At 41.1% G+C, this 25,903-nt stretch overlaps 1 protein-coding gene across 2 annotated transcripts in view; it reads left to right on the top strand.

Annotated features, from left to right (window-relative positions):
• CCND2 (cyclin D2) overlaps positions 1–25,112 on the top strand; it is a 41,501-nt gene extending 16,389 nt beyond the window's left edge. The window contains exons 5-7 of one of the 2 annotated variants that reach the window (XR_014317941.1): positions 987–1,135; positions 20,202–20,581; positions 21,058–25,112. Coding sequence is in view for 1 of the 2 variants with exons in the window: in XM_082765164.1 (XP_082621290.1) it covers positions 987–1,135; positions 20,202–20,357 (305 nt within the window). In the remaining variant the exon portion in view is untranslated. Of the gene's footprint in view, positions 1–986; positions 1,136–20,201 lie in introns of both variants that reach the window. The other variant, XM_082765164.1, reaches the window with a different exon arrangement.
• Positions 25,113–25,903: the final 791 nt, after the last annotated feature.

Here is a 25,903-nt window from a genome sequence, read left to right as displayed (position 1 = left end):
TAGCATTTCTTTTATATTTTTACTAGGATTATTATTTTTAATCTGGGGAAATACTTGGATTTCCTCTTCTTTCTCCTCCAGTCCTTACAATCGAAAAGTGGTAGAGAAGGGTTTAATAATGAGTTACTGTTGAACAAACAACTTGCAAATCAAATTTAAATTTAGGAAGATATTTTTAACCTAGAAAATCTGGGAATGGTGTTTAGTAAAGGAAATACAAGTTACCAAGCGCCTATGCAGTATGGAAAAGCATAAAGTGGCCTTAGAAAGGTCACAAGAGCATTCAGTTTTATTTTCATTTCTCTCTTGATCTCCGCAGATGTGTGAGAAGTTTTGAAATGCATTTTCAACCTGATTGTTAAAAAGTAGTAGTAATGAGAAATGTGATCTTTGTTTTTTCTTTGATCACATAGCTATGGGCTGTAAGTGTTCTCACTTACTAATTGCAAAGGTGTTGAACATAGAGCAGTAAAGATGAATTGTTAATTAAAATCTCTTTCCCAGACAGTTTGTTAAATGCTGGAATTAATTAAGTCTTTAAAAACTGACGTGAATAAAAAAATCTCAGTTCAGTCCTTTGTGATACCTTATTCCAGTTAGTTTTCTGATTGTACATAGAGCTCTAGTGTGACCAAGACCCAAATTTCTGACATAAATTACAGAAAGCCTCCCTCTTCTTTTTCCTTTTTTTTTGTAAACTAAGAAAAGACTATTAAAAATTGTCCAGGTTTATTTTATGCATCAGTGAGAATAAAAGACCAAGCTGCATTTCCATCTTAATTTGTAGATCTGTTACACCTCCTTTGACTACTTGTGATGAGTAGTGTGACTAATGAGCTCAGTCAGACCAAAAAGAGTGGCACTTTTCCCTTTCTTCTACTTCCCCGTTTTTTTATTCTTGGGTGTGGTTTTTATGTTGATTGCCTGTGATGTTTTGTAGCTTTTCTGGTCCAGGCTTGGACTAATTCCCAGATCTGTTCTTGCAGATTTTAACTTTGCCATGTACCCACCATCAATGATAGCAACTGGAAGTGTGGGAGCAGCCATCTGTGGCCTTCAGCTTGATGATGGGGACAGTTCACTCTCCGGTGACAGCCTAACAGACTTCCTGGCCAAGATCACAAGCACAGATGTGGTGAGTGTCCTGGATTCCTGTTCTTGTTTCACTTCTGAGAGCTCTGAGGAAAACTGGGCCATCCATCAAATGGGTTCTGATCCTGAAAGCCTGCCAGAGTGAAGGGAGGGAATAGTTCCTGGGGAGAGCAGGTTGTAGGTGTGGGCCCAGTGCCTTGGTGGAAGTGATCTGGATGTCCGGAGTTCCTTGGCCTCATGGGAATCACTCTTCATTCATGTTTTGTTCAGCAGCTATGAGGGAAGAGCCTGCTCTGCCTTGGCTGGTCCGAGTGCTTGGACCCACTCTTCCTACTGTGAATAGGCTTGCTATAGTGGGGAAGCCACCCTTAGTGCCCTTCAAGTGATGGCACTGGAAGGCAGACGGCATCCCTCGTGGCATAAGGTAAACACAGGGGCAGTGGTCCTGTGTTTCCAACCTTGAAACTGCTGTTCTGTCCCTCACTGAGAAATCTCCTAAAAATCCTTGACTTAAAGGAAGTGAATTCTGAGTTTACCTAATCCTCCAGCACTGGCAAAATATGAGGCAGGTGCAACCCAGACCATGTGGGTTTCCGTATATAACCTTGCTAAGCTCTCCCCATGAAGGGAATTTCTTGTATTGTCAGAAAATTAGGTTATCAGTAGGAGAGGTGAATCTGCTGGCAGTTCAGTGGTTCCTGACAATTAAGTTTAACTTCTGGTGGGTACCTACGAAAAACCCAAACAGGCAGCTCTGCTCAGCAGTCTGAGCAGAAAGCTGAGAGGACTGAAGGGAGTGTTCAGGGTACCTTTCCCCTAGGGGTTTTTCAGGGCACCTTTCCCACCAGTTGTACAGCTGTGTTGGTAGGTGGCTGCAGGTAGACTGTAAACTGCACTACGGGATAAACAGGAGCTTCACCTCCTGCTAAGGTGACAAGTTTTGCCATGGAGAAATACACAGAAAAGGAAAGAAATTGAGCGAGACTTTATGAAATGCAGGCTACTAATAATGCATTCTTACCATAAAAGTATCAATTTCCAATCTGTCAGCCTTAACATGTGTTAACCATAAATTGTTTTACTGCTTTTGCTTTGCAGAGTAAATACCCTGTGCAATTAGTAGATCTGTGATACAATTGTCAAAAGAAGTGTGTTTTTTTTTTTTTTTCCAACAAATGTTCTGAATTTTGGTTAAAAAGGAATAGTCCAGTTTGAGAAAAAGGGAATTTCACAATTTCTTTTTTTTTTTTTTTCCTTTCAATCACTCTGAGCCTAATTTTAAAGTGCATTTTTGGATCTGCTCATTTCTTTTGATTGGAAATGAGTTCTGCAAAGAAAAAGGAACATTTACAATTCTGAATGCTTATAATGAAATTTAATGAACAGAAATTTAATGAACACTCATTTCATTGTAAGTGAAAATTTCACACAGGTGATTTGCCATTTTGTGCCTGTTTCATACGGGCGCAGAAACAGCACTGGTATATTGCAATAAGCAGCGGGAACATACAAGAAAAAATGTATATGACAATTAAGACTGAATGGCTTGATGCAAGTAATTGCACAGTGCTCATTTGTACAGTTGTTCTATTTTAGCTTGAGTAAATCTATTGCATTTACTTACTATATGTGGAAAACAAGAATTACCAGTTATTGATATTGGCAGTTATTGGCTGACTGAAATTTTCTCTTTGGATGTTTTTTGATTGGATGAAACACAGTAAGTTTTGGTGTTGCATCCAACAAATGTCAGGCAGGACTCCTCTAGACATCAAGTGGATAGATATAAGCAGGACATTAGAAACTGGGCAGAGGAAGACCAGAACTTACAGAGAGACTAAGATCTCGTTAACACAGGTGCTGCTTCTGGCCATACTTGTGAGTGTCCACATAATAAGGAATATAGTTGGTGTTAGCCATTGAGAGCTTCTTGTATAATTATCAGTGGTTGTAATGCCATGGGATGTCCATGGACTGATACTCCACAGCCATGATTTTGCTTGCTGCACAGCAAAGCCATATGAATTTTGTTTCTTGGCTGAAGCTTCTGTTGAAGCTCCTTGGCTGCTGCTTATTTTCCTGCTTGCTTTTGCTGATGGATGCCCACACAACTGTTTATGTCCCTACTTCAAAATCCATCCTGGAACTGATTGAGCATAAAGAGGGAAGGATCATTTGTTGTTTTGGAGTTGGTGGGGGGAGTTGCTCAGTTTCTAAGAACAGCCTGTGCTATCAGAGTCGGAGAGCTTTACAGATGCAGTCTTTCCATCACTAGACCACGTTCCCCATACTGGTAAGAGCTGAGAAACTCCCCATACTGGTCCAGATAAACTTCTACTACTATCTCCGCTTGTTGGAGTGGAGATGGCAGGGTAGCACTGCTGATGTGTTTCTCTCAGATGCATGTGGTGAGGTTTTGATCAACCATTGAGTAACTAGGCTCTGTCTTTCTGGAAATGGCAGGGAGCTGTTCAAGGTCATTCTTCGTGTCTTCTGAGAGCTTCTGTTTGCAACCACAAGGATCTTTGTCCTTGCTCTTTTTTAGCATGGACAGGAGGTTTGGTTTGCAGAGACAACAGGCAGCTGACAATACTCAGGTGAGGGCAGGCAAACTCAGCATGTGGGCCACAAAAGTTGCGTCACTGGGATCTGGCAAAGTACTTGGATGTACCTAGATTCCACAATAACAGGGAAGAGAATTACCACCCTCAACTGCTTTTTTTGCCAGCAAAGAGGTTTGAGCATCACTTTATGATGCAGCCCTTGCCACAATAATCTGTTCCTCACTCACCTTTAGATTGGGTAATTTGCAGTTCATGCTGCATGGGGTGTATTTGGATAATGTTTAGAAACTCCAGTGAGGCTAGATGCAGCTGCTCGCTTGCACAGTCAATTGTCATGGTAGGGATTCAAATCACAGGTTTTCCTACTGCACCTCTCCATGTGTTTTTTTCTGGTTACTGGCTGGTGTAACCAGCCAGTAACCAGTAACCTCCTTGAATCAGGATCCCAGCTGTTGTAGAAGTTGGCTCTTCCCATGCGCTGTTTGTGTACCGGGGATGTCTGCAAAGGCTTGTAAAGACAAATGAAAAGTCACAGTAGGGTGTCCTGCTGGTGGAATTTTCTTTCTCCTTGGTTTGGTGGAGCCCCTGTTAATTAACTTCCAGAGAATGTTGCAAGGATATTACACAAGACCATGTTGGAAGGGGAATATATGGCTTTTTTTTTTTTTTTTTTGCTGTCTTGGGAGTTTTTTTCTGGATTCCCTTCATTTGATATTTATGGATATACATTTAAAGCTCATTTTCTTTCTTATAGGAGATATATGAAGCTTTCTCAGGCTTCCCAATACTTCTTAATGTAATGCCCTTTTGCAACATCTTGCAGATTGGGCAAACTTTATCTCTCATGCTGAATTTTTCTATCCTGATTGTTTCATTCTGAAAGAAAATACCTGCCAGAACAGTTTAGTAGTTCTTAAGTGTTTAGAAGAAAAAAGATGTTGTCTCATTGAAAAATTCATCATGCTTTTTCTTTGAAATTTAGCAGATGGCTTTTTGTCAGAAATGTGCTTTTTGCCATCCTGCTGAAAATCTTCCCAAATTTGGCTAAGCTTATATGCCTTTGGGAAAAAAAAAAATCACTCTCCCCAAATAACAAAGAACTCTTAACATTTTACTAGTCACATCCTCTCCAAGAGTCTGTCGGCACTGGGTAGAGACAAGCTTTCTTCTTTTTGCTCCTGGTCTCAGCCCACAGCAGCACAGACTTCTATGGAGACTCTCACTCAGCCTCCAAGTCAAAGCTCCAAGTCAAAGCACACTCAGTACAAAAGGAGCTTCTGGATAATTTAGTCACTGAAAAAAATCAAGTCTTTAAAGAACTTAGATGTGCGCTAATTTTTCAAGATACTTCCATGTGGCTAAACTTGGAGGATTCTCACTGTGGCAGAGCTGGCCCTAACTCAGAGTCTGTCTCCTCCAAAAATTTGAAGTTGCAGATCAACCAAAGTGAGCAAGAATTGTTAACTTGGGCAAAAATAGTGTATATTTCATTAGCCAGGTATTTGGAAATATTTTGGTAGATATTTTCCCCGTGACATTTTTGTTGGAATCAGGCCATGAGCTGGAAAGTTTCACCCCACCTGTTAAAGCTTAAGGGAGCGATAAACAGCTGAAAATAGCTGAAAACAGGGTCTCAAAGAAGTATCAGGCAGTCTTAATAATAGGTAGTTATATCAGCCACATCTGTAAAATGTATTGTTGGTAAAAATGTACTGGCTGGATTGTGTAAGAGTCACCCAAGGCTGTGTTAATGAAGAGTAAAGACTATTGTACTATATTTTATGCTGGCACTTAATTAAAGTTGAATGAAAAGCTTCAGTTCTCTCACTTCCTAATTTCTGATGCCTGAAAGCTGTTTCTGCAGCAACACAATTAATTCATCGTCACTGTATGAATGATCTTGTTTTCAAGGGGAGATTAGAGAAGAGCAAGAATCTATAGCTCAGAGGTTTTAGGAGCATCATGCAGTGGAAAAGTGAGGTAACTTGCAGAGGTTACAGCTCTGCAGGGGAAAAATCTGTGCCTTTATGCCCCTTGTGCCTCCTCGTAGCCCACAGAATGCTGCACAGGGCTGGAGGAGAATCTTCCCGACGAGCAGGTCCTGAGGGCAAAGTGTTACAGAGTTCTGCTGCCCAACAAGGGGTGCCATGGTGTTTCCTATGGGGTCCCCTGTGTTGCAGTTGACCTCCTAGCTCAGCTTGTAAATAAAATGAACTTTCCTGCTGCTCAGCCGAGGAACTCTGAGGAATGCAGGGACATTTCCTGAACCAGCCACCTTGGATGCTTCCGATATTTGAAACTAGTTCTCAGTTGTTCAGGAGCAAAGAGGTGTCTTAAAAACCCACATCAGCAAATGGGGGTGGGGGAAGTGTTGAGAGAGAGATTGCTTAGCGTGGAAACATAATGGGAAATTTTCATGAACTTAAAGAGAAATGTCGCTATCTGAGGTAAAGCATATGAAAAATTTCAGCTTCAAAGTTGCAAGCGTATGAAAACATACTCTTGAGAATGATAATGAAATCCTGCTGTAACTAAGCTGCACTGAGCTTTTCTAAACTTTTACTGTTCTACAGAGATAATTTGAGGGTGCTATCTGTTTGCTAGGAAATAGCAGCATAAACCAAGAAGCTGAAATCAATGGAGTTATTTTAGATTTACACTGGTGTAACTGAGAGTGGAGTTTGGCATATAGTGCTGTAATGTTTTTAATGGGTGTTTCATTAAGAATTAGACCAAAAATATGCTACTAATAAACACCATTTAATTTAGAACCCTGCTGCTGGGTAAGCAAAGAACCAACACGCTAGTGTTTCTTTCAAAAACACATGGATGATGATTACCCTCGTATGAATGCAAAGCAGTGCTCTGGGCTTCAGACAAGATAGTACAAGGCATCATGCCAGTATCGTTTTAATGATAACAGTGATTTATGATAAATAGCTGCCCCAAGCTATTTGTTGAAGGTTGAATCACAGTTTTGAAGAGGCAGTGACAATTAGCCCATGTAAACCTCAGTTTCATTACTCCTTTCACCTACCAAAATAATCATTAGGGAGTAACTCTTGGAGGAGTTTGAGAATGCTCATCGGTGTTACGGGTAGCAAAAATAGGCTCTGTATGGCATATCTGAATGGCCTTATCTGATAACTGTTTTCCCAAAGAGTTGATAAGATCGAGTCCAACACAGCTTGATGCAGTTTTGCAGGATGGGGATTGCACAGTGTGATCTGTTTTCCTGCCAGAGGGTGGGAACATTTCCTTTGCTGTTTCTTGAAGAGGAGAGGCTGGTAGGCAAAGAGTTAACAGAACTACTCACAGGAAGCACACAAGCTCCCTGTGCATCTCTTGGAGGATCATTGCAATGGAAAAATAAACAACTCAGGAAGTCACGAATTTCCAAAGCATCCCAGACGAGCACTCCAGTGTGCACAGTATCCTGTTCCCAGTGGAGCCAGCTGCTTCAGAGGAGGATACGAGCATTCCTGCTGTGTACAATTACGGGATATGAGGAAGGATAGCTGAATGGGTAGGGCATAAACCTGGCATTTTGAGACTTTGAGGTTAATACTCCGCCTTGTGACAGACCTGCCTTGGTTAAATCTCTCTTCACCTCCTTGGAAGAGCAGCCATCAGTTCAGTGTGTCAGCTTCCTAGCCACATGTCTGGAAACTGCCTCTCTGACCTTGCTTGAGAGCATTCTCATAAAGCATGGCACACGTAGACATGATTTAACCTGGTTATTGCTTGCATTTCCCTTGAGTCTGTCCAGAGACTGCCTTGCCTGCATTTTCTGTTGTGCCGCAGACCTCCTCATGGAGAAGTATACTGAGGATTCCAAGGTGCTTTAGAAACTACAGTAGTGGTAGGTAGATGAGCTCTTTCCTGTAACCTTGGAAAAGAATTTTATAGGCAGAAATTAGTGAGAATTAGGGTTATCTTTAAAACATAGTTATGTACTTTGAGCATAGTTATGTGCTTTGAGCAAAGGGTTATTTTAAATGATCTCCACAGTTCCTTTCCAACCTCTTAAGTGCACTGAAACACAGAAATGATTATCTCATGTTAAAAATGTGTTCAGATTATATCATTGATAAAAACCGGCAAGGTTAGATCTAAAATTAAGCTGGTTAGTAATTGCTTGTGGAAGAAACTCTGTAAAATGATAGCAGCCAGAAGCATTGGTCAGGTTCAGTCTGTGTGATAATGAGGTTTATGTGCACACATCTTCCTTCTAGAGCCCAGCTTTCAGGGTTGCAGCCCTGAAATGACAAAAGTTGTTGTCCTCCCCTGCATCAGCAGTAGGGGAAGGGTTTTCAGGCAGAGCCAAATGTAGGCTTTTATGCAGGCACAAGTCCCTTTAAAAAGTCTGTTCCCTGATGGGAACTGGTGTGTTCTGAGTGGTTTTGAAAATCCAAAGCATATTTAAGGGCCTGAGGTAGAAAGAAAAAGGAACCAAGCTTTTCTTAAAGTCTTGTCAAAACAGCTGGCCATGAGCCCTTGAAAATGTGGAGTCAGGCTGTTTTGAAGACTGGATCCATAATAAATTACATTTAAAATATCTCCACTTACATGTGCTACATATGTTAGTGCTGGGATTTTTTTTTTCCAAGGTCTGAAAAGTTCCTTCATAAATATCCTTGCAAATTTTTGCACGGAAATGGCATTCAGAACCACCATACTCACTCAAGAATTCATTTTCTGTTGAGCTGCAGTATAAAATCATGGAAATCTATCTTGAATGGATAGCATTTGAACATTGTCCCTAAAGCACATACACTATTTATTCTCTCCTTTGTAGTGTTCAGGGCCTGTGGTTTTGGAACCAAGTAACAGGACTTGCTGTATCTTATCCTGCCTTATTTGTTGCAGACCACATTTTGTATGCAAGGAAACAACAGACAAAATAGCCTCCAAAGAAAGGAAGAATGAGATAGTTTCCTAAGTTGTCTTTGCCTGAGTTGGCAGCTGCTCTGGTTCATTCAGCTTTTTGTTCCCCAGTGAGTGCTGTGCGTGTGTAGTAACAATGGGGTGATGCAGTTACACTGTAGGCTAATAGCGGAGTTCCGTCAAATCCATTCATAAATGCAGAGGAGGGTGCAGTGCTGTGAGAGCCAGCCAGCGCGCAGAGGAAGTGAGGCCCCCGAATAATGAGCTCCACATCACAAACATAGCTGTCAGAGCTCAAGGGTTGGTGATAGACTGCGATCATCTGGTTGGAGCCTTGCCCCAACCTACGCTGCTGCAGATGTGTGACCTGCTCAAGTTGACAGGGGAAGCTGATAGCAGCCGGCAGATTCCTTTCTGTATATCCTCTGCTCTGATGCGGCTTTCTGTAAGGCAGGCAGGTTATTACAGCTTTCTCCAGAAATTCCATTTTTTTTAATAAGTGATCACAACATTTAGTGCAGCAGTGTAAAAACTAAATTCACAGCTCTCATCTGACAGTTGCAGAGTATTCTTCTGCATGTTGGAGAGAGATTATCAACTAGAAATCGCAAGTCACATTAAGCAAGGAGTATAAATTCAAGCATGGCATCTGCCCCTGGATCACCCTGCCAGTGTTTTGGCTTTACTCTCACTTTTTCCAGTTCTGAAAACATTGTTCTCTTCTGTTGCTATGAGAAATACCACAGGAGCAACAGGAAACCAGCAAACTGGCTGTTTAAGCAAACAGTGGAACTGAATCTAGAAAGTATACTGTTGAAAGTGCTGAAAAGACTGAAAAATTGCAGAGAAAAGTGTGCCATCTTTCAGATGCTTAATGCTAGCTATGCTATATATTACATTATTACAATAATGTAACAATAGTGAGTGAAGAAATTCTGGCATGGATATGAATTTTTTTTTCAAGTGAGATGTCCTCATTAGTCTGCATGAAATGCTCTTTGGAACAGCAAATTACTATTCTCTGTACTTTGTAGATGGAAAAACAGAGACATAGAAGCTTATCTGTAATTGATGCTATTTGTTACAGTAGCAAAAATAGGCACATTTAGGAGGGAAAATATGTCTGTTTTTAAACTGCATCCATTAGATGTGAGATCACTGAGATACAATAAATGTAGTAAATGGGCATAATATTCCTGCAGCTGCTTTTCAGGCTCTTGTTTGGGAGAATGTCAGAGAGCTAAAGGACAGTGTTCTGCAAACGAAGGCTCTAGTTTGGGAAGGAATCCCTGTTTATGTCAACAATGAAGCATGTGCTTTGGAGAAGTTTGAATTGAGGCCTAAATGTGAACCAGCAGAGGAATCCAGCCCTCTTTTGTATCTAGGAATACGGATGACATGTTTCATGCTGGAATTAATGTAAATCCCAACTTTTCAATGCATGTCTAACTGCTGCTTTCTTAAGTTATCCAAGCAATGATTTCATGACAAGCAAACAGTGTTGTCACTTAAAACATCTCCAGCATCCTTGCCATTTATCATACCAAGTCTTGCACCTAAAAACAGTCCTTTTCTGGTTTCCTTTTTGCAATTAGTTTTAAGAAAGAGGAAGAGATCTTTAAAGCAGTCATCAGGGGTGTTAACAGTTATTTGTGAAGTTGTTAAGTTGTTAATCTATATGTAGAAAGCTTTAACACAAAAAAAAAAAAAAAAAAAAAAAGGGCCAGAAGAATTTTGCAGTGTTCTCAGCTTTGGCAATTTCAGCACACAGCAAAGCATTCAGGGTTTGTATCCAGGCTTCTAAATCTTGTCAGGAGATGCAAGAGGATAAAGAAGTACCCGGTGCAGCTACAGCTCAGTATTTTGGATTATTTGTGTGCATATGTTACATATATATTTATATATAACAACAGCCCTACTGTTACTCTTCTGCTGTTGGTTTTAAGAGAGTAGGGCTGCTGTTCGGTTTTCTGAAGTCCTTGAGAAATGACGTGCGCCATGATTTAGTGTGATTGCCCTCAGCCTTGTCATTGCAAAGGATTTAATGAATCTCCCTTGCCATTGACCTAAGCTCGGCACAACTTGGACTGTAGTAGCAATGGCTGGCGTGTTGGTCACTGTCAATTGGAACTGTGTTTTCACTGGAGCTGCCAAGCTGTGCTTTTGACAGCTAGATGTCCATACTTCCCTGGTAGGAATCTGAGATAGGGTATCGCTTCTCCTCAGTCATTTCCCACTCGTCTATCAAAGCTATTTAACTGAATTGGGCTTCTGTTGGTGCTGGCCTTACTCTTGGACTTCTTGGTAAAGCTAAGATCTTGTCAAGAGTTAGGTAATATTTAAATTTAGCAGAATTAAAATGGAATGTTGTTAGAATAATAATTTTGCAGTCTGGGTTCTTCTTAAAATGATGTTGTAACACATCTTCTCTGTACATTGGTATTTCCATATGAATGCCATCTTGGATAAGCAAAACAGTGCAAGGTTCAAACGAGTTTATGCACACCCAAGTGTTTCCCAAAATTTCATTGATAAAACAATTAAACCAACATTAGGAGTCTTGCCAGGGTAAGGCTAAAACTGCAGTGCAAAAGGGAAATCTGAGAATCACAATATACAATATATTGTGTCTTAAAGCACTGTGGAAAAGACAGGAGATAAGTTCATCACCAGAGCTTACTTTTGCAAGGCATGCCTTCCTGCCTGCCGCAGTCAATGAAGAGCAAGTCTGAGAGAAACTCTGATGTCTGCTGACACAGGGAGCTCAAGTCTTGGCAAAACTGGGTGTTACATGACCAGAATGAATCCAGGGATGCATTATCATTTCTCAGCCCTGCCTGGCTGCAAAATGAGTCTAGTGGTTTAAATATGTTTTAGAGTGGTCGTTATCATTGGAGTAAGTGCAGTGATAGACAACCACAGTTGCCTTACAGTCACAGAAGCTCTGGATTGATTCAACATGGAGAAAAGGTAGAAAAGATGTATGAATAAAATAAATTACCTTATTATGCTAATGGTCCACTATTGGCATTTGAAAGAGTGGTGTTTTCCTTTGTGGAGAAGGTGGTAGACTGCTACACTGAGGGATCTGGTGCAGAGACCACTATCATCCAAAAAGTACAATCTATCAACTTCAGTTTGGACATGGTGCCATGGTGCCATGGACAGTTTGAAAATGTCTATATAATGTCTATGGCAGAAATCCAAGTTAAGGTACTAGAACAAGTACAAAGCCCTTCAAAGTCCCCTGTTCTCTTCCCCCCCCCTTATTAAAAAAAAATATATATCAGTCTGGTCATGGTCTTGCAAGATGGAAAAGATGCCTTGCGCCTCTTTAACTCAGTGAAGTTAGATGGAATGGGTACCCCATGTGAACAGGTTGCTTGGGTCATGATGTCATGATTCTGGAGATTGGAGCAGTCAGGACTGAGAATCCCACTGATTATGAGTGTAAAGTGAGAGGGAGCCTGTTTGCTGGGTCAACTTGAGTGGGATTCCTCAATGACAGCTTGCTAATTGCAATCATTTTCATAATAACATTATAAACATTAGTTTAAAACTGGAAGCTGGGGGGCAATTTAGGTCACATAAATTAATGATGTGTTGAAAAGTTCAAGAAAATGAATTGTGTATAATATTCTGCATGATCTTTCCTACTGCTTATGCTTTCTTTCAAGACTGTCATGCATGGAAATGGAAATTTTCAGTTATTCGTTTGAATAACTAGATCCTGCCATAGTGCTGATGACCCTTCCTTCCAATCATTTTCACTACTAGCGTTTCTATCAGAGCCATGAAGTTACTCTTCATCACACACAGGAAAGCATTTATGTTCTTTCAAATGCTTCTCAGGTGTGCTTGTAAAATCAGCTAGAGTTCAAAAATTCTCCACCCCACTCTACAAAAACAATAACAACAAATACAAAAAGCAAGTACAAAAGTTAATTGCTTTTTTAGTTCTGCACATGCTGAAGTAAAAATAAAACTATGGAGTGGAAAGTACCTGAACTATTTTCATCATTAAAACTACTAGACCATAAAGAAGAATGAGGAAGTTGATCCATGTGACACACTTAAAAAACAAAAACAGTCCTACAGTATTCTGAAGGATTGGCCCAATCCCTATGTTGCAAAATCTAGGGCCATTACTTCTGTCATTATGCTGTCTTTCAAGGAAGATCTGCTGAAAATAGTGAATTTCATACTTTTTTTCTTTGATAGATTTTTAAAGTTTGAATTTTCTCTTATCAGTACTGTCTAGAGTTTGCAAAATGAAAGTCCTCTAGTAAAATGTGTACACGTGCAGCAAATTCACATGAAACTTCAAGGGGTTAATAACACTGGGAAGGCCCAGTTGTTTTCCAGGATAGTTTTTTTTTTTTTTTCCTTTTTTTGTATTGTATCACTTATCTTTGAATTGCCAGAAAGTTCCACTGAGGCAAGCAGACGCAGTAGCCCCATCTATAAAATAAGCCACTTTCTATAACACGCTCCAGTAATTGGGTGATAAGATACTCATAATAAACCCATCTTTTCCTCTCACCTGTAACATTACCATCCATCAGGTATACTTCATGGTGGTTACAGCTAGTTGCACATTGAGGCTGTGGTTCAAGTGCAAAATGTGGTTTTAGGATTTGCTGTGTAAGAATTCAAGCAGTTTGCTCACATCATTGGCCATGTGTAAACTTTGTCTGCTAACTCCAGTTTATTAAAAAAAAAAAACAAAAAACATTGACAGGTTTAGTTAGTAACTCATCTGATCAAAAGCATGTAGCTCAAATGTGTCCACGCCGCTCTGACCGTGTTGTGTCAGGTTTCATCTATTGTCCTGCAGATAGCACGTTGAAAAGACATCATGTGGTCTGAATACCTTGGCAGAAGTGGTCTTAGGAGCCTGTGCATGATGTTCACAGAATCATTGCGATTGGCAGATGAAATAGTATGCAGATCCAGGACTAATGGTTGCACAGCCACAGTCTCAGGTGGATGATTTGGTTGTATCTCAGTCATCAGTACTGAAGAATCTGGACTAAATCTACTGGTATGTTCCAGCTCATTTTGCTGCATGACTGAGATTCACTCATGAATCTGGTATTGAGGTTTTTCTTCTTACTAGATTTTGATTGTAGATCTTGACAACCTGCAAAATAAGGTGACACCATTTTAAGTTAATGCTGGCCAGCCAATTTCGGCTTATGGATGGATGCTTTATAGGTGAGACTAAAAAGAATGTTTAACTCAGATTAATAAAAACAGAGTTCTAGCATGCAAATAGCAACCTTTATATCTATATAGATATAGATATATTTGGAAGCTATTTCACACTAAATGCAACATGCTGGTCATCTTTCCATAGTTTTCTTTGTTTTAAGGACTCCTGTGGTACATTATTTTATATTCAAAACATGAGTGTAGACCCGAGCTAACATGTGACAATAAATACATCAGTGGCTTGTGGATCCCTGTGTAAGGTAAAATTCATGTAAACTGTGGCAATTTCAGTCTGGACTGCTTTATTGGTTTTATGTACAAAATGAAGACATCAGAAATGGCCATTTTTTTGTATAAAATTACTAAGAGATTTTAGCTTCTTCATGAATTAAATGAAGCACTATGTTGACCATTACAAGTTTTTACAATTACAGTGTAAATTATCATGTGTAAGGAGCATATATATATATATATATATATATATATGTATATATAAACAGGCAAAGCAGGCTCCAAATGCTCAGGCCTTATGTTCCATGTGTCACCACCCTTCCTTCCCCAAGCCTGGCTGTAAGGAAATTGCCTCATTAAGCTCTCTAGTCAGTAGCTGCTTGTAAAAAATCTGGCTTATTTTCAAAAGGCTGTGTTATTTTGAAATTTTGCACCACTGTGCTTTAAGAGATTCTTATACAAAAAGAGCATTATGACTATAATCTGTTACAATAGTCTACAAATTGGTGGCTCTGCTCTTTTTTCCATTTACGGCTCTGATCCTGCTCAATTTGGCCATCAACTTAAATGGGAACAGGTTCTGGATCTCCTCCAGGGAGACTTGCTGCAGCTGGAAGTGGCAGCCCATGGGCTGTAACACTCCAGGACTCCCCCACCAAGGGGACTCGTCTGTACCAGCTGGGATCGGGTTGTGCTATCTCTGTGGCTGAACCTCTGCTTTCTGAGAAGGGTAGCTCCCAAACCAGGGTCACAGAGTGAGAATCACTATCAAGTGGAGCTGCACAAAACCATGTCTGATCATGTGCAAGGTGCCTTTGGCAAGTACGTTGCAGAAAAAAAAGCAGTGTAGGTAGGGGTGCTTCGCTGAACAGAGCAGAGCCGCTCTGAAAACATTGATTAGGTCTCTTGCATTTTCTCAGAATCTGTTCAGGAAATCTCAGCACCTGTTCCTACAAGCAAGAAGCAGTTTCTACAAGCAAGCGGCAGTTTCAGTCACACACACATAACTGCCTGCTAGTGTAACTGCATCAGCTTTGTACCCTTGAAATGACTTGCTGCTATTGCCATCTCACAAAGAAGTGAATGATTGCAATGGAGCTGAATCCCACCCAAGCTAATAGTGGGGGATTTTCTTTATCGGAGTTTCTGATAGCTTTTGGCAGTCAGGTATTTCGGAAGAAAGGACAAGGAATTTGTCCAACTCCCATCATTAAACAATCAGTTCCAGTACTAGGAAATCACTAAGTCCCCAATAATAAAAGAGCAATACCCAGCTATAAACAACATTTACCTGATTAAATAAAAGTACACATTCTTACCTTAAAACAACTAGATAGATTTGCCAGCAGCAGGAAAGTGGAAACAGAGGGAAGCCTTTCTCCTTACCTTCTGTTAAAGTGACAGGAAAGGAAGAACCCTATGAGGTGAGGCATGCTAAAATCTTGCTTGTTTGTTATGAATCTTATTCATCACCAGAAAAATCCACTGTGCTCACATTTTATTGCATCTTCAAACACATTTGTCTTGTCCTCTCACTTCTGAGGCTTCCTGCTCAGCTCCAAGCAAGCTAGATATTAAAGCTTCCCTTCTCTCCAGGAGTGGGAGTCCAGCAGACTGCAGTTCCCTGCCTTCTGGTGGGAGCCAAGCACAGATGTGAGTGCGAGCAGAGACAGGCTGCCTAGTGTCCTGCCTGCCAGACAGCTTTGGGAGGTCGGATTTTAGGCGTACCCTCCTCAGTCCTACTCAGTCTGTAATTAAGCAGATTCATGAAACATGTGTTTGGTAACTGCGTGTTTTTTTGATTAACCTCCTGCTGAAACGGTTGCCACATGAGGAGTTTTGTAACGTGGAGTGCTGGGAAAGGCAGCAGGCGCTGGTGTGGGACAGAGACAGTGTACAGCGGGAACCCATACGGCAAGCCCAAATCCAGTCCACCCAGGGCTGGCACTGGAACAAGCTGATGTCCTGTCTGCAGAAAGTGGGAAGCAGTGATCAGGAGACTGCCAGTGTGGTGAAGGCACACAGAGACTAGCATTTTTTAATATAGCTTTCTAGCCTGGGTGCTGCTGTTTCTCTTGAGTTCTCATTTCCATAGTACCCTGAAAACCCCTGCGTCTCTCTGAATTTACTTGGCATTTCAGGTGCTCCATGATTCTCAGTCCCACAGTTATCTACTGGGTGGCAATGACACTAATTATGCATTGGCTGTGGTAGGCAGTGGTTGTGCCCATGTGATACCTGTGATAACTCTTCCAGCTGCATCACTCTTGCCCAGAGCGTTGGGATGAACTGCAGGAGTAACAAAAATCAGGGCATGACCCTGAGCAAACTCTGCTCTCTCCAGAACAGGAGAGAGGCATAACTTCTGCCTTCTTCCAAAGCATAGACCTTCTCAATCTTAAGGTCTCCAAATGAAGTTCATCATACTTGCCAACATCTGTATTAGAGTAGCAAGACTTTTGAGACTTTGCTCCCAGCTTCCTTCTTGTGCTGTCCAGAGCTAAAATTAAGCAGGTGCTGTGAGAAGGGGGCTCCCATCTGCTTACAGAGGGAAACTGCACTTTCATTAACTGGCAGATGAAATTGCTGAGCCACAGTCCATCATATTTGAGAAGTCATGGCAGTCCAGTGAAGTTCCCACTGACTGGAAAAGGGGAACCATAAACCCCATTTTTAAAAAGGATAAAAAAGGAAGACCTGATGAATTACAGGCCAGTCAGTCTCACCTCTGTGCCTGGCAAGATCATGGAGCAGGACCTCTTGGAAACTATGCTAAGGCATATAGAAAATAAGGAGGTAATTGGTGACAGCCACCATGGTTTCACTAAGGGCAGATTGTGCCTGACAAATCTGGTGGCCTCCTACAATGTGGTTACAGCACCGGTGGAAGACCAGCTGAGATCAGCTACCTGGACTTGTGCAAAGCATTTGACACTGTCCCACAGGCATCCTTGTCTCTAAATTGGAGAGATGGGTTTGATGGATGGACCATGTGGTGGGTAAGGAATTGGATGGGTACTCACACTCAGAGAGTTGCGGTCAACGTCTCAGTGTCCAAATGGAGATCAGTGATGAGTGGCATTCCACAGGGGTTAGAACTGGGACCAGCACTGCTTAACAGCTTGTTTGGTGACGTGGTATTGAGTGCACCCTCAGTAAGGTTGCCGATGACACCAAGCTGTGTGGCGCAGTCAACACACTGGAGGGAAGGGATGCTATCCAGAGGGACCTAACAGGCTTGAGAGGTGGGCCTGTGCAAACCTCATGAGGTTCAACAAAGCCAAGTACAAGATCCTACAGCTGATTCGGGGAGATCCCAAGCACAAATACAGGCTGGATACAGAATGGATTGAGAGCAGCTCTGAGGAGAAGGACCTGAGGTGATGGTTGACAGGAAGCTCAGCATGAGCTGGAAAGGTAAGCTGGCAGCCCAGAAAGCCAATCGTATCCTGGGCTGCATCAGAAGAAGTGTAGCTGGCAGGCTGAGGGAGGTGATTCTCCCCTCTGCACTGCTCTTATGATACCCCACCTGGAGAACTGCGTTCAGCTCTGGGGCCCCCAGCACAAGAAGGACGTGGACCTATTAGAGTGAGTCCAGTTATTGTGGAGTTTTTTTTGTTTGTTTGTTTGTTTTTGCCTTTTTTTTTTTTTTTTTTTGGGGGGGGGGGGGGCATAGATACAGTACAGCTGCAAACCAGTGAATTTGACTACTAGTCAAGTTTTTCTTGAGCAGCCTTATAGTTCCCTGCTTTCAAACCCAAAGACAAGGGTGGGGAAGACACAGTCTGCCCCCACGCATACACTGTGGTAGCAGAATTTTTTAGTATCATGCTGTTTCACCATGGTGTTACTCACTGTGATAATTCTTGCTGAGGGAACAAATTTTGGGGTCTGACTGCACACAGGTAATTCAGATACTTACATTTCAATGACATCTCTTTCTAGTTGGGCAGTGTTGGTTTTAGCTCATGTGGTCCGCATCATTGAATAATTCTGTCGTTAATACAGCCAGCGTCCCATCCAACCCCTTTTTCCTGTTCAGTTTGCAAAAGCCATCTTTCACAGCCTGTCTTTGGCAGATGCATCTTCAGACAAAGGTTGTGATACTCCATTACAGAATGGCTTCATGACAAAGAGAGGACATGACTTTACAGCTAGCAATTGCTGACCAGTAGGCAAGAAAATGGGTGTTTATGACACCCATTTACACCAGAGCTAATTGCGTGCACTATGAATGTGAATATCAGAGGAACAGATACTCTGCATTTGACATGTTTTCCCAGTCTGACCAGGATGACAAATTGAACCTATGTACATGAATATTTCAAACGCTCCTTGAATAACCTGATACTGTGTGGAGAAAGTGAGTGCTGTTGCTTGTCAGAGCCCTGCTCTCCAGAGGTGCACTCATGCTCTGTATTCAGTTCCTGGGCTGACACAAGTGCCTGTGTGACCTGTGGAGGTCAATGCCTATCTGTTTTTCAGCATCCCTTGCTAAAAATAGCAACGTCTCTGGTCAGAATACTTAGAAAATCCATACTAGCCAAAACTGCATTTCTCTACTGCATGAAGTCTTTGGGAGAGACCCAGTTCTTAACGTGTCAGAGCTCTATCACATTCACATAAGGCTTCAGTGAGTTCATAGTATTGGTACCTTTTTGAGTATTTTAGAAGGACTCTTCAAGACTGCTTTTTGAAAAAAAACGCCTTTATAGTAGCACCACCTGCCCACATATGCAGTGTGGTGTTGATATTCAATCCCAGCATGCTACACATAAGTGGCATTGTGTTCATACAGTTATGGCTTTAGTTTTATTTTTTAGTTTCTGCTAAAACTAGGAGGTTGTCAATCTTTTCTAAAATTTCTCTCTCTTTTTTTCACCCCCAGCAACCCCAATATTTGGCCTTCCAACATACTATCAATGTGGAACATCCTGTAATACTTCAACAGTCTTGTTCTTTGTCATTGTGTCTGGTATTAGTGTGGTGAATTCTTCCCATTTCTTTATTCATATCTCCGTGAATGTTGCAGGACTGATAATGTACAAGTCTCCCAGATCTGTGTTGTTGTACTATATCCTTTTTTCCCCAAGTGTTGTGTGCTGTAATTTGGAATGTAGTCATACCTGAGGCTTGGTTATGCACTTCTAACTTGCATCTTTTTATTGTATCTGTCTTTGCTTCAATGTCTTCTGTGAATGATTACCAATGACTATTCCTAAGGATGTTAAAATAGCCCAATTCCAAGAGTAAAGGTATGGGAGGGTACACTATACCTCATCCTCCTGTGATGCTGAAATCACCTTTTTTCTCTGGAATGTGTTCAGAGGATAATAATGCTGGCGAATTTGTGGATATATGTTTGGGGCTGGATTGTTAGTTCCCTCACCATGAACAAAGCCTTATTTCCCTTCAGAGTGCCCAGTTACTATGCAGTGTGATTTGCTCTGGGATTAATGTTCAATTGCCTTTTTCAGAGACTTAGCACAGAGATGGTTCTTTCTTGCTTCTTCAACAAAGACTCTTTAAAGGAAAATAGCAAAATGGCATGAGTTGATGACCTGTGCTGCGCCATGTTGGGATATATTTGGAAGCAGTACAATTTAACTCTGTGATGTTTCTGTTATTCTGGACCTTTTCTTCATGCTTAAATTTTCACAGATACACAGACCTTTCTTTTGCTTTTGGCTTCGGATACATGACTGATACAGACACTGTGACAAGGAACTGCACTTTTGGGGGGACCTCAAAACTCCTGCTTGACTTTAATGTGTTAAACTTGCTTGATGGTAGAAGTGATGTGCCTCTGTCTGCATTACATTTGTATAGTGCATGTGGTTATTTCAGAAGAAAAACACTTTTCTTTTTCAGTGAAGACCCAGCCAAGTCATTTAACCTTGCATAGAAGAATGCACAAATTCATTTACCCTGCCCTTTGTTTTTCACAAGAGTGCTGAGGAGTGCTTTGAGTTCTTGCTCAAGACAGCACAAATGAGCAAGGACAGGTAAAATATTTAAATTTTGAAATTATAATAAATGTGGAATTATTATTTAACCCAAGAGTTTGTAAACACTGATCATTTTTGAGAATTCAGGGTTATTTTCTGTCACAGCGGATGTTCCTTAGCAAGACCCATTTGCTGATTTTCAAACTTTTACTAGCTCAATAAGAAAAAAAGTAACTAACAGATCAATTTGCTTTTTATCCTTTAGGACTGCCTTAAAGCTTGTCAAGAACAGATTGAGTCGGTGCTAGTAAGCAACCTTAGGCAAGTCCGGCAGCAGCAACAGCAAAGCAATCCTTCTAAGACGGTGGATGAACTGGACCAGGCCAGCACTCCCACAGATGTGAGAGATATCAACCTGTGAGGACATCAGCACAGAAAGTCATGCTTGCTCCCCCAGCCCTTTTATTTTTGTTATTATTTTTAGAGTGAAATCTTTTTTTTTTTTTTTTTAATCTGCTCCCGTATAGAACGTATTTAAAGTTCTTTTAGGTAAAAAAAAATAATACAAAAACTGAATAATGAAAAAAAAACCACAACATTTGGCGCCCATGACGTTCTACAGAAGGGAATCCCACAATATATTTGGTAATTGCTATTTGATTATGTATAAGTGATATTAAATGCTTATAAAAGCATACAAGTAGCTAGATAAATGTAAGCCTGCATTTGTGGGAAGAACGTAGAGTATACTTGTCTGTGTATTATGACCTAGTGCATACACCCCTTTTTTAGATTTAAGAAAGGAATTGTGTGTGCGATTTTATGGCTTGACTAGATTGCAAAGCAATAGAAGAAGGGGCTAGGGCAAAGTGGGAAAAGGTCCCTGAAGCAATTGAACCATTTTGAATGCAGAAGAGATTTGCTGATCTGTCACCTCTGTTATTAGTCAGAAGTGTTTGTTGGATCTCTGTATGTTAGTTTTGTTTACTCTTGCTGTCTGTGGTAGCTGCTACCTAAGAAAGAAGATGCTTTATTTTGCCAGCCGGAAGAGCAGGTGTTTTTTTGTTTTGTTTTGTTTTAAATTCCCCTCTCCCGTCTGACTTTTTCTACTTTTCCTTCAGAAATGGTTCATTCTAAACACAGCAGCATCTTTGGCATAATGGCAATCCTCTTTACCCAACTGTGGGCCAAGCCAAAGTTATCGAGTGCTCACGTTAGATGGGGGAAATGAACCGATTAATTTCGACCAGTCGGCTAATCAGACCACCTCCGACCTTTGGATTGCAAGATGCAGTGGATCATCTGTCAAAAGCATTATATTCCTTTACAGTGCTAATGCTTCACATCAATGTTAACTTTTGGCAGCTCCTTAGCTTGGTGTAAAGACAATTAAATGATGCTCTGTCCATCTTCCTTTTTAACATATCCTCACTGTGTTAAAGAAGATGAGGTTTGGTATGATCCCTCTTCTGTCTACACAGCTTCCCCCACCGCCCCATCACACCTTTTCAGCATTTCAATAACTTTATTGATCCACAGTGAGCGTTATTATAAACCATTTCATTCGAAAAGCACTTTGAAAATTGTTCCTAAGGGATTAAATGAAATGGTTTATGACGATTTTGCCAAGGAAAAAAAAAAAGGAAGAAAAAAAAAAGAAAAAAAAAAAAAAAGAAAAAGTCACAAAAGCAAAGCATTATAGCTTTTTATAGTCAATATTTTCCAGTATCTGGTGTACTTTGTTAGTTGTGGTGTTGCTGGAAATACCAACACCTGCTTCAGATGACATTCCTGTCATGACATTCCGGATAAAAGCCTGACGATTTGTATTGTTCAGTGTCACAGAAGGATCTTAATACCACCTGCATGCTTATCCATGGACAATGAAAGAAAATTGCTGGTGCACAAGACACAAGTGGTAAACATCAAGGTGTGTGACTTGGAGTTTTATTACAAAGGTGTATTCAGTGTACTTGAATTTATTTTTCTGCTCCATCTATAAAGAAGAGGCATTTAGATGGCAAAGGAGTTGGAGCAAATTTTTTTTTTTTTTTTTGCACAATTGTATTAACAGTTTGCAAATATACAGAATGAAGCTGTTGGTTGAAATGTTAAATGTTTGCATTTTCAGACAAAAATCCAGAACGAACATGCTACTTCGAAGAATATTATATGAATGGACTCAGCTGTATTTGGCTAGATGAGGGTAGAAAATGGAGTAAGATTCTAAGGTTTTGTTGGTTTTTTGTTGTTGTTTTTTTTTTTTTGTTTTTGTTTTTTTTTTTGCGCTGCTAAGAAGCTATGATTTGTTTCATTCTTATTCACATTAACAGTACTTAGCTGTATTGTTTCACTGAGTGTGCTGCTATTTTATAAACATTTTTATAATATATTATTTTACTGCTTAAATTTCAAATCCTGAAGTAGATGGTTAAGTGGAGATATGATGAGTTCTTTGATTTACTGGAAATGCCCTGTACAGTTTTTTTTTTTTTTTCCTAATAGCGTGTTCATGATTTTTTTTTTTATTTTATTTTATTTTCCTTTTATTTTCTTTCTTTCCTTCTTTTTTTTTTCCTTCCTGATCACATTCTGCAAAGATGGTATACTTACCTCAGGTTTACTGGACAAGACAAAAATGGTTCCCATTTTCACAATACCTCACAACGTGACAGTTATTTTCTCCCCGCCGGGAGCCTCAGCGGAGCGGTCGGTGCAAGCGGCAGCTCTTGGGGCCTGCACTTTGGCCAGCGGAGCATGGTCGCGCCGGCTGCGTCGGGGAGAAATTGCAGCAAGCAGGGGCATTGGCTCCCTTTTGGTCTTAGGTGTCCTTTTCATAGTGGAAAAAATGCATTGGTCCAAGCGCCTGTCCAGGAGCATGCCCTGTGCCTCCAGGCCCTAATCCTGGACACATGGATGACATGCCTGTAGTGGCTGTGCACCTCCCTCCCAGCGCCCCTCCAAGCTGTCATTGCAGCATGGTGGCCCAGCCCCTGGTGGTGTCTGCACAAGACAGGGTCCAGCACGGTGCTGCCCAGCCCCTGCAGGTTGTTAGGTGGGCAGCAGGGCAGCCACCGGGGTGGATGCTCTCAGAATCCTGCTGTTCAAAATGGCCATTGCCTTGTGGAGGACCAGGCCCAGCTGCACCACTGCGCCCCAGTGGCCAGGTGCCAGCCCTCTGCCTGTCCCCTCAGAGCTCTTGGCTGTACTGCCCTGCAGCTCTTGGGTGCACTGCAGCACGCTGTGTGGAGCAGAAGTCTCCCCCTTGTTAGGTGACAGTAACTGATGGTAACTGCTCTTAGCAAAGCGCGAGGGCCGAAGTGCTCTTCCCACTGGTGGCTTCAGGGGCTGCAACAGCTTTGGGGGCAAGAGTGGTACCCTGCAGTTCGCTAGAGCAGGTTTCAAAAGGGACAAGCAGCAGTGTTGCTGGAAAATGGTAGGTGGATGGCTTTGTTCTGACAGTGGTGGCTTTTCACACTGAGAACATGTGAAATTCAGCAACTACATCACTCTTAGGTGATAGTTTTGTGGAAGCACCATGATAAGCAAGATTTCAGAACTATGTGCAGCGCACATATGAGGTAATGTTCCCTGACAGATCAGGTAATTCCTAGACAGTGTTTGCATGCACGAGTTTTTGCGCTAATCAATGTTGTTTCTTGGGGAAGTGCACCAGAGGAGTCTGTGAATCCTGAGAGAAATGCTACATACACATGCTTGGTGTTAGCAGAGCTGCATGTAGAAAGTGTGAGCACTGCATGCATCGCACTCAGGTGCTTTGCTCCCCTTTGTTCTGCCAGTCAGCGTGGCTGAGTATAGGCAGGAGTAGTAGCTATGGTTCCTGCCCCTACCCTTGAAAATTATGGAAAGTTTTGTGGCATCTTTAAGACAGCCATCAGAACATTGGCTTCTTGGCCTGATGAAAACACAGGCAAGTCAGTGGACTGAAGTTTAGCGTTTTGCCCCATTGGGGTTTATGTGGTTGCAGGGGGGTGATAGCCCACCCCATGCCCTGCGGTGTCCTTGTCCCCTGTGGGGCTCCCCACCAAGGCTTCTCTTTGCTGTGTAACCTCTTATGTGGGTCCGTGTCCACTCACAGTTTCATAGGTTTCACTGGAAATCAGTGTAAGTGTTAACGTCCACTCACCTCACCATGGCGCAAGAAGTGGGCACGGGAGTTGGGTTGGAAGTGGCGGCACCAAGTGGCAGCCCCTCATGTGGCAGGGAGACCCACAAGCTCACCACGAGTGCTGGGAGTGTTGTCCTCTGCAGTGATGTTCTTAAAAATTATGTGACATACTTGAACATGAACATTTTCACAGCAGCACCCAAACAAAAATACTGCATAGTACCCCTTTTAACAGATGTTAATACACTGTTATTGCAAATGAGGTGTAAGATTTCTCCCCTGAATTGCAGATATAAAAACTTCCTATGGATCAGAAATATATATATATTATATATATATATATATATATATATTCTGATTATACTTTAAAAGTGCTAAATGACTGGCACAACTGCTAAAACCATTTATGTCAGCTTTCTATTGATGGTACCTTGATCTTCCCCTCCAACCCATTACTGTAGTGTAGGAGCACCTTGTAATTGGTTTATTTGTACAACATGCTTGTGGAAGAGAAAAATACTGAGTCCCATTTTGATGTCAGTGATTTATGCTTGAGTAATTGGACATCCCTGTACTCAGCAAACCACCTGGCCACTGGATTTTTTCCACTATGTTTATTACCATGTTCTCATGTACCTCAGAAATCACTCTCAGTTGCACAGTTCCTGTTCTCAAACTTTTTTTTTTTTTTTTGCTTTAACGAGTGTGATGCCATATCAAGTCAGCTATTCTCTCACAATGTGCTCTTTAAGAGGTGTGGATGTTTATATGGTCAGGGGATGCTAGAAAGTGTGGTAGTAGACATGATCAATGTAAACAAAAGTATTTAGAAAGTATGTGAGATTGTTTTTGATGGATAAGACTCTGATACAGTGTAGTCTTGATTACCTTTTAAAAGGTCTTCTCTGTTCAGTGTTGTCATTTTTATTAATAACCCGTTGTTTTGACTAGTTTAAAGATGGTTTTAAGAAAAGTGTTTTGGCAGGATTAGGTATGCTGTATGGACAATAAACTCACCTTGACCTAAATTTACCTGTCTTGTTTTTATTCATTCATTCATTCATTGTGCAAAAGATGATGTGATTTTGGAGGTTTTTATCTGGATAGATCATGTTAGCAGGCATATAAAATGGGAACTGTTTAATGTTGCAGTCACAGAAGTTTTCCTCTAAAAAAAAAAAAAAGCATTATATGATTGCCTACTGTTCAAGGCAAATTCTGTCTGTTTCTTCCATGAAAAGGTCCAGGTGGATTTAAGGAGAAAAAAGTCCTAAAGATGGTAAATTGCTAGATTAAAACATTTTGTGGAAATTAAGTTGAGGTTGTGGAAGAGTGTTTGTAAGTACATGGAGTGCACATTTTTGCAACTAATTTAAATCTTATTTAAACATCCAGTTATTTGATGTATTTTAAAGGCTACTGCAACATTCTGTAGTTTTTTGTTGTTTTTTTTTTTTTTTTGTATAAGCTTTGGGTAAAAAACGTGGGAAAGAATTTTTTTTGTGGTGAAACCAGTGGGAAGAAACAAGCCTCCATAAACTAAGTCTTCTTTAGCCTTTAACCAGGTGGCAAGACAAACCCTCTCTGTCTCTCCCATTTTCATCACAGCTCATGCTGGTGAGGTCAACCTTACTGTAGGTTGACCAACTTAATGCGTAACATGTTTGGCCTAACCTAAGTCTCTCTTGCTCCACAACACTGTAAACAGGCACTGCCAAGACTCCCCAGTCTCTGTTGTAGGTGAAATTCTCCACTGCCATCAAGTAGTAGTGTGCTCCTTTTTAATGAATTTCAGGCTTTTGGGTGCCCTTCAGGAGAGCAAAGAGGCACTGAAGAAT

This window comes from Aythya marila (genome assembly GCF_965140915.1).
Source record: "Aythya marila genome assembly, chromosome: 1".
Lineage (NCBI taxonomy): Eukaryota > Metazoa > Chordata > Aves > Anseriformes > Anatidae > Aythya > Aythya marila.
This window is presented reverse-complemented; position numbering and strand designations above follow the sequence as displayed.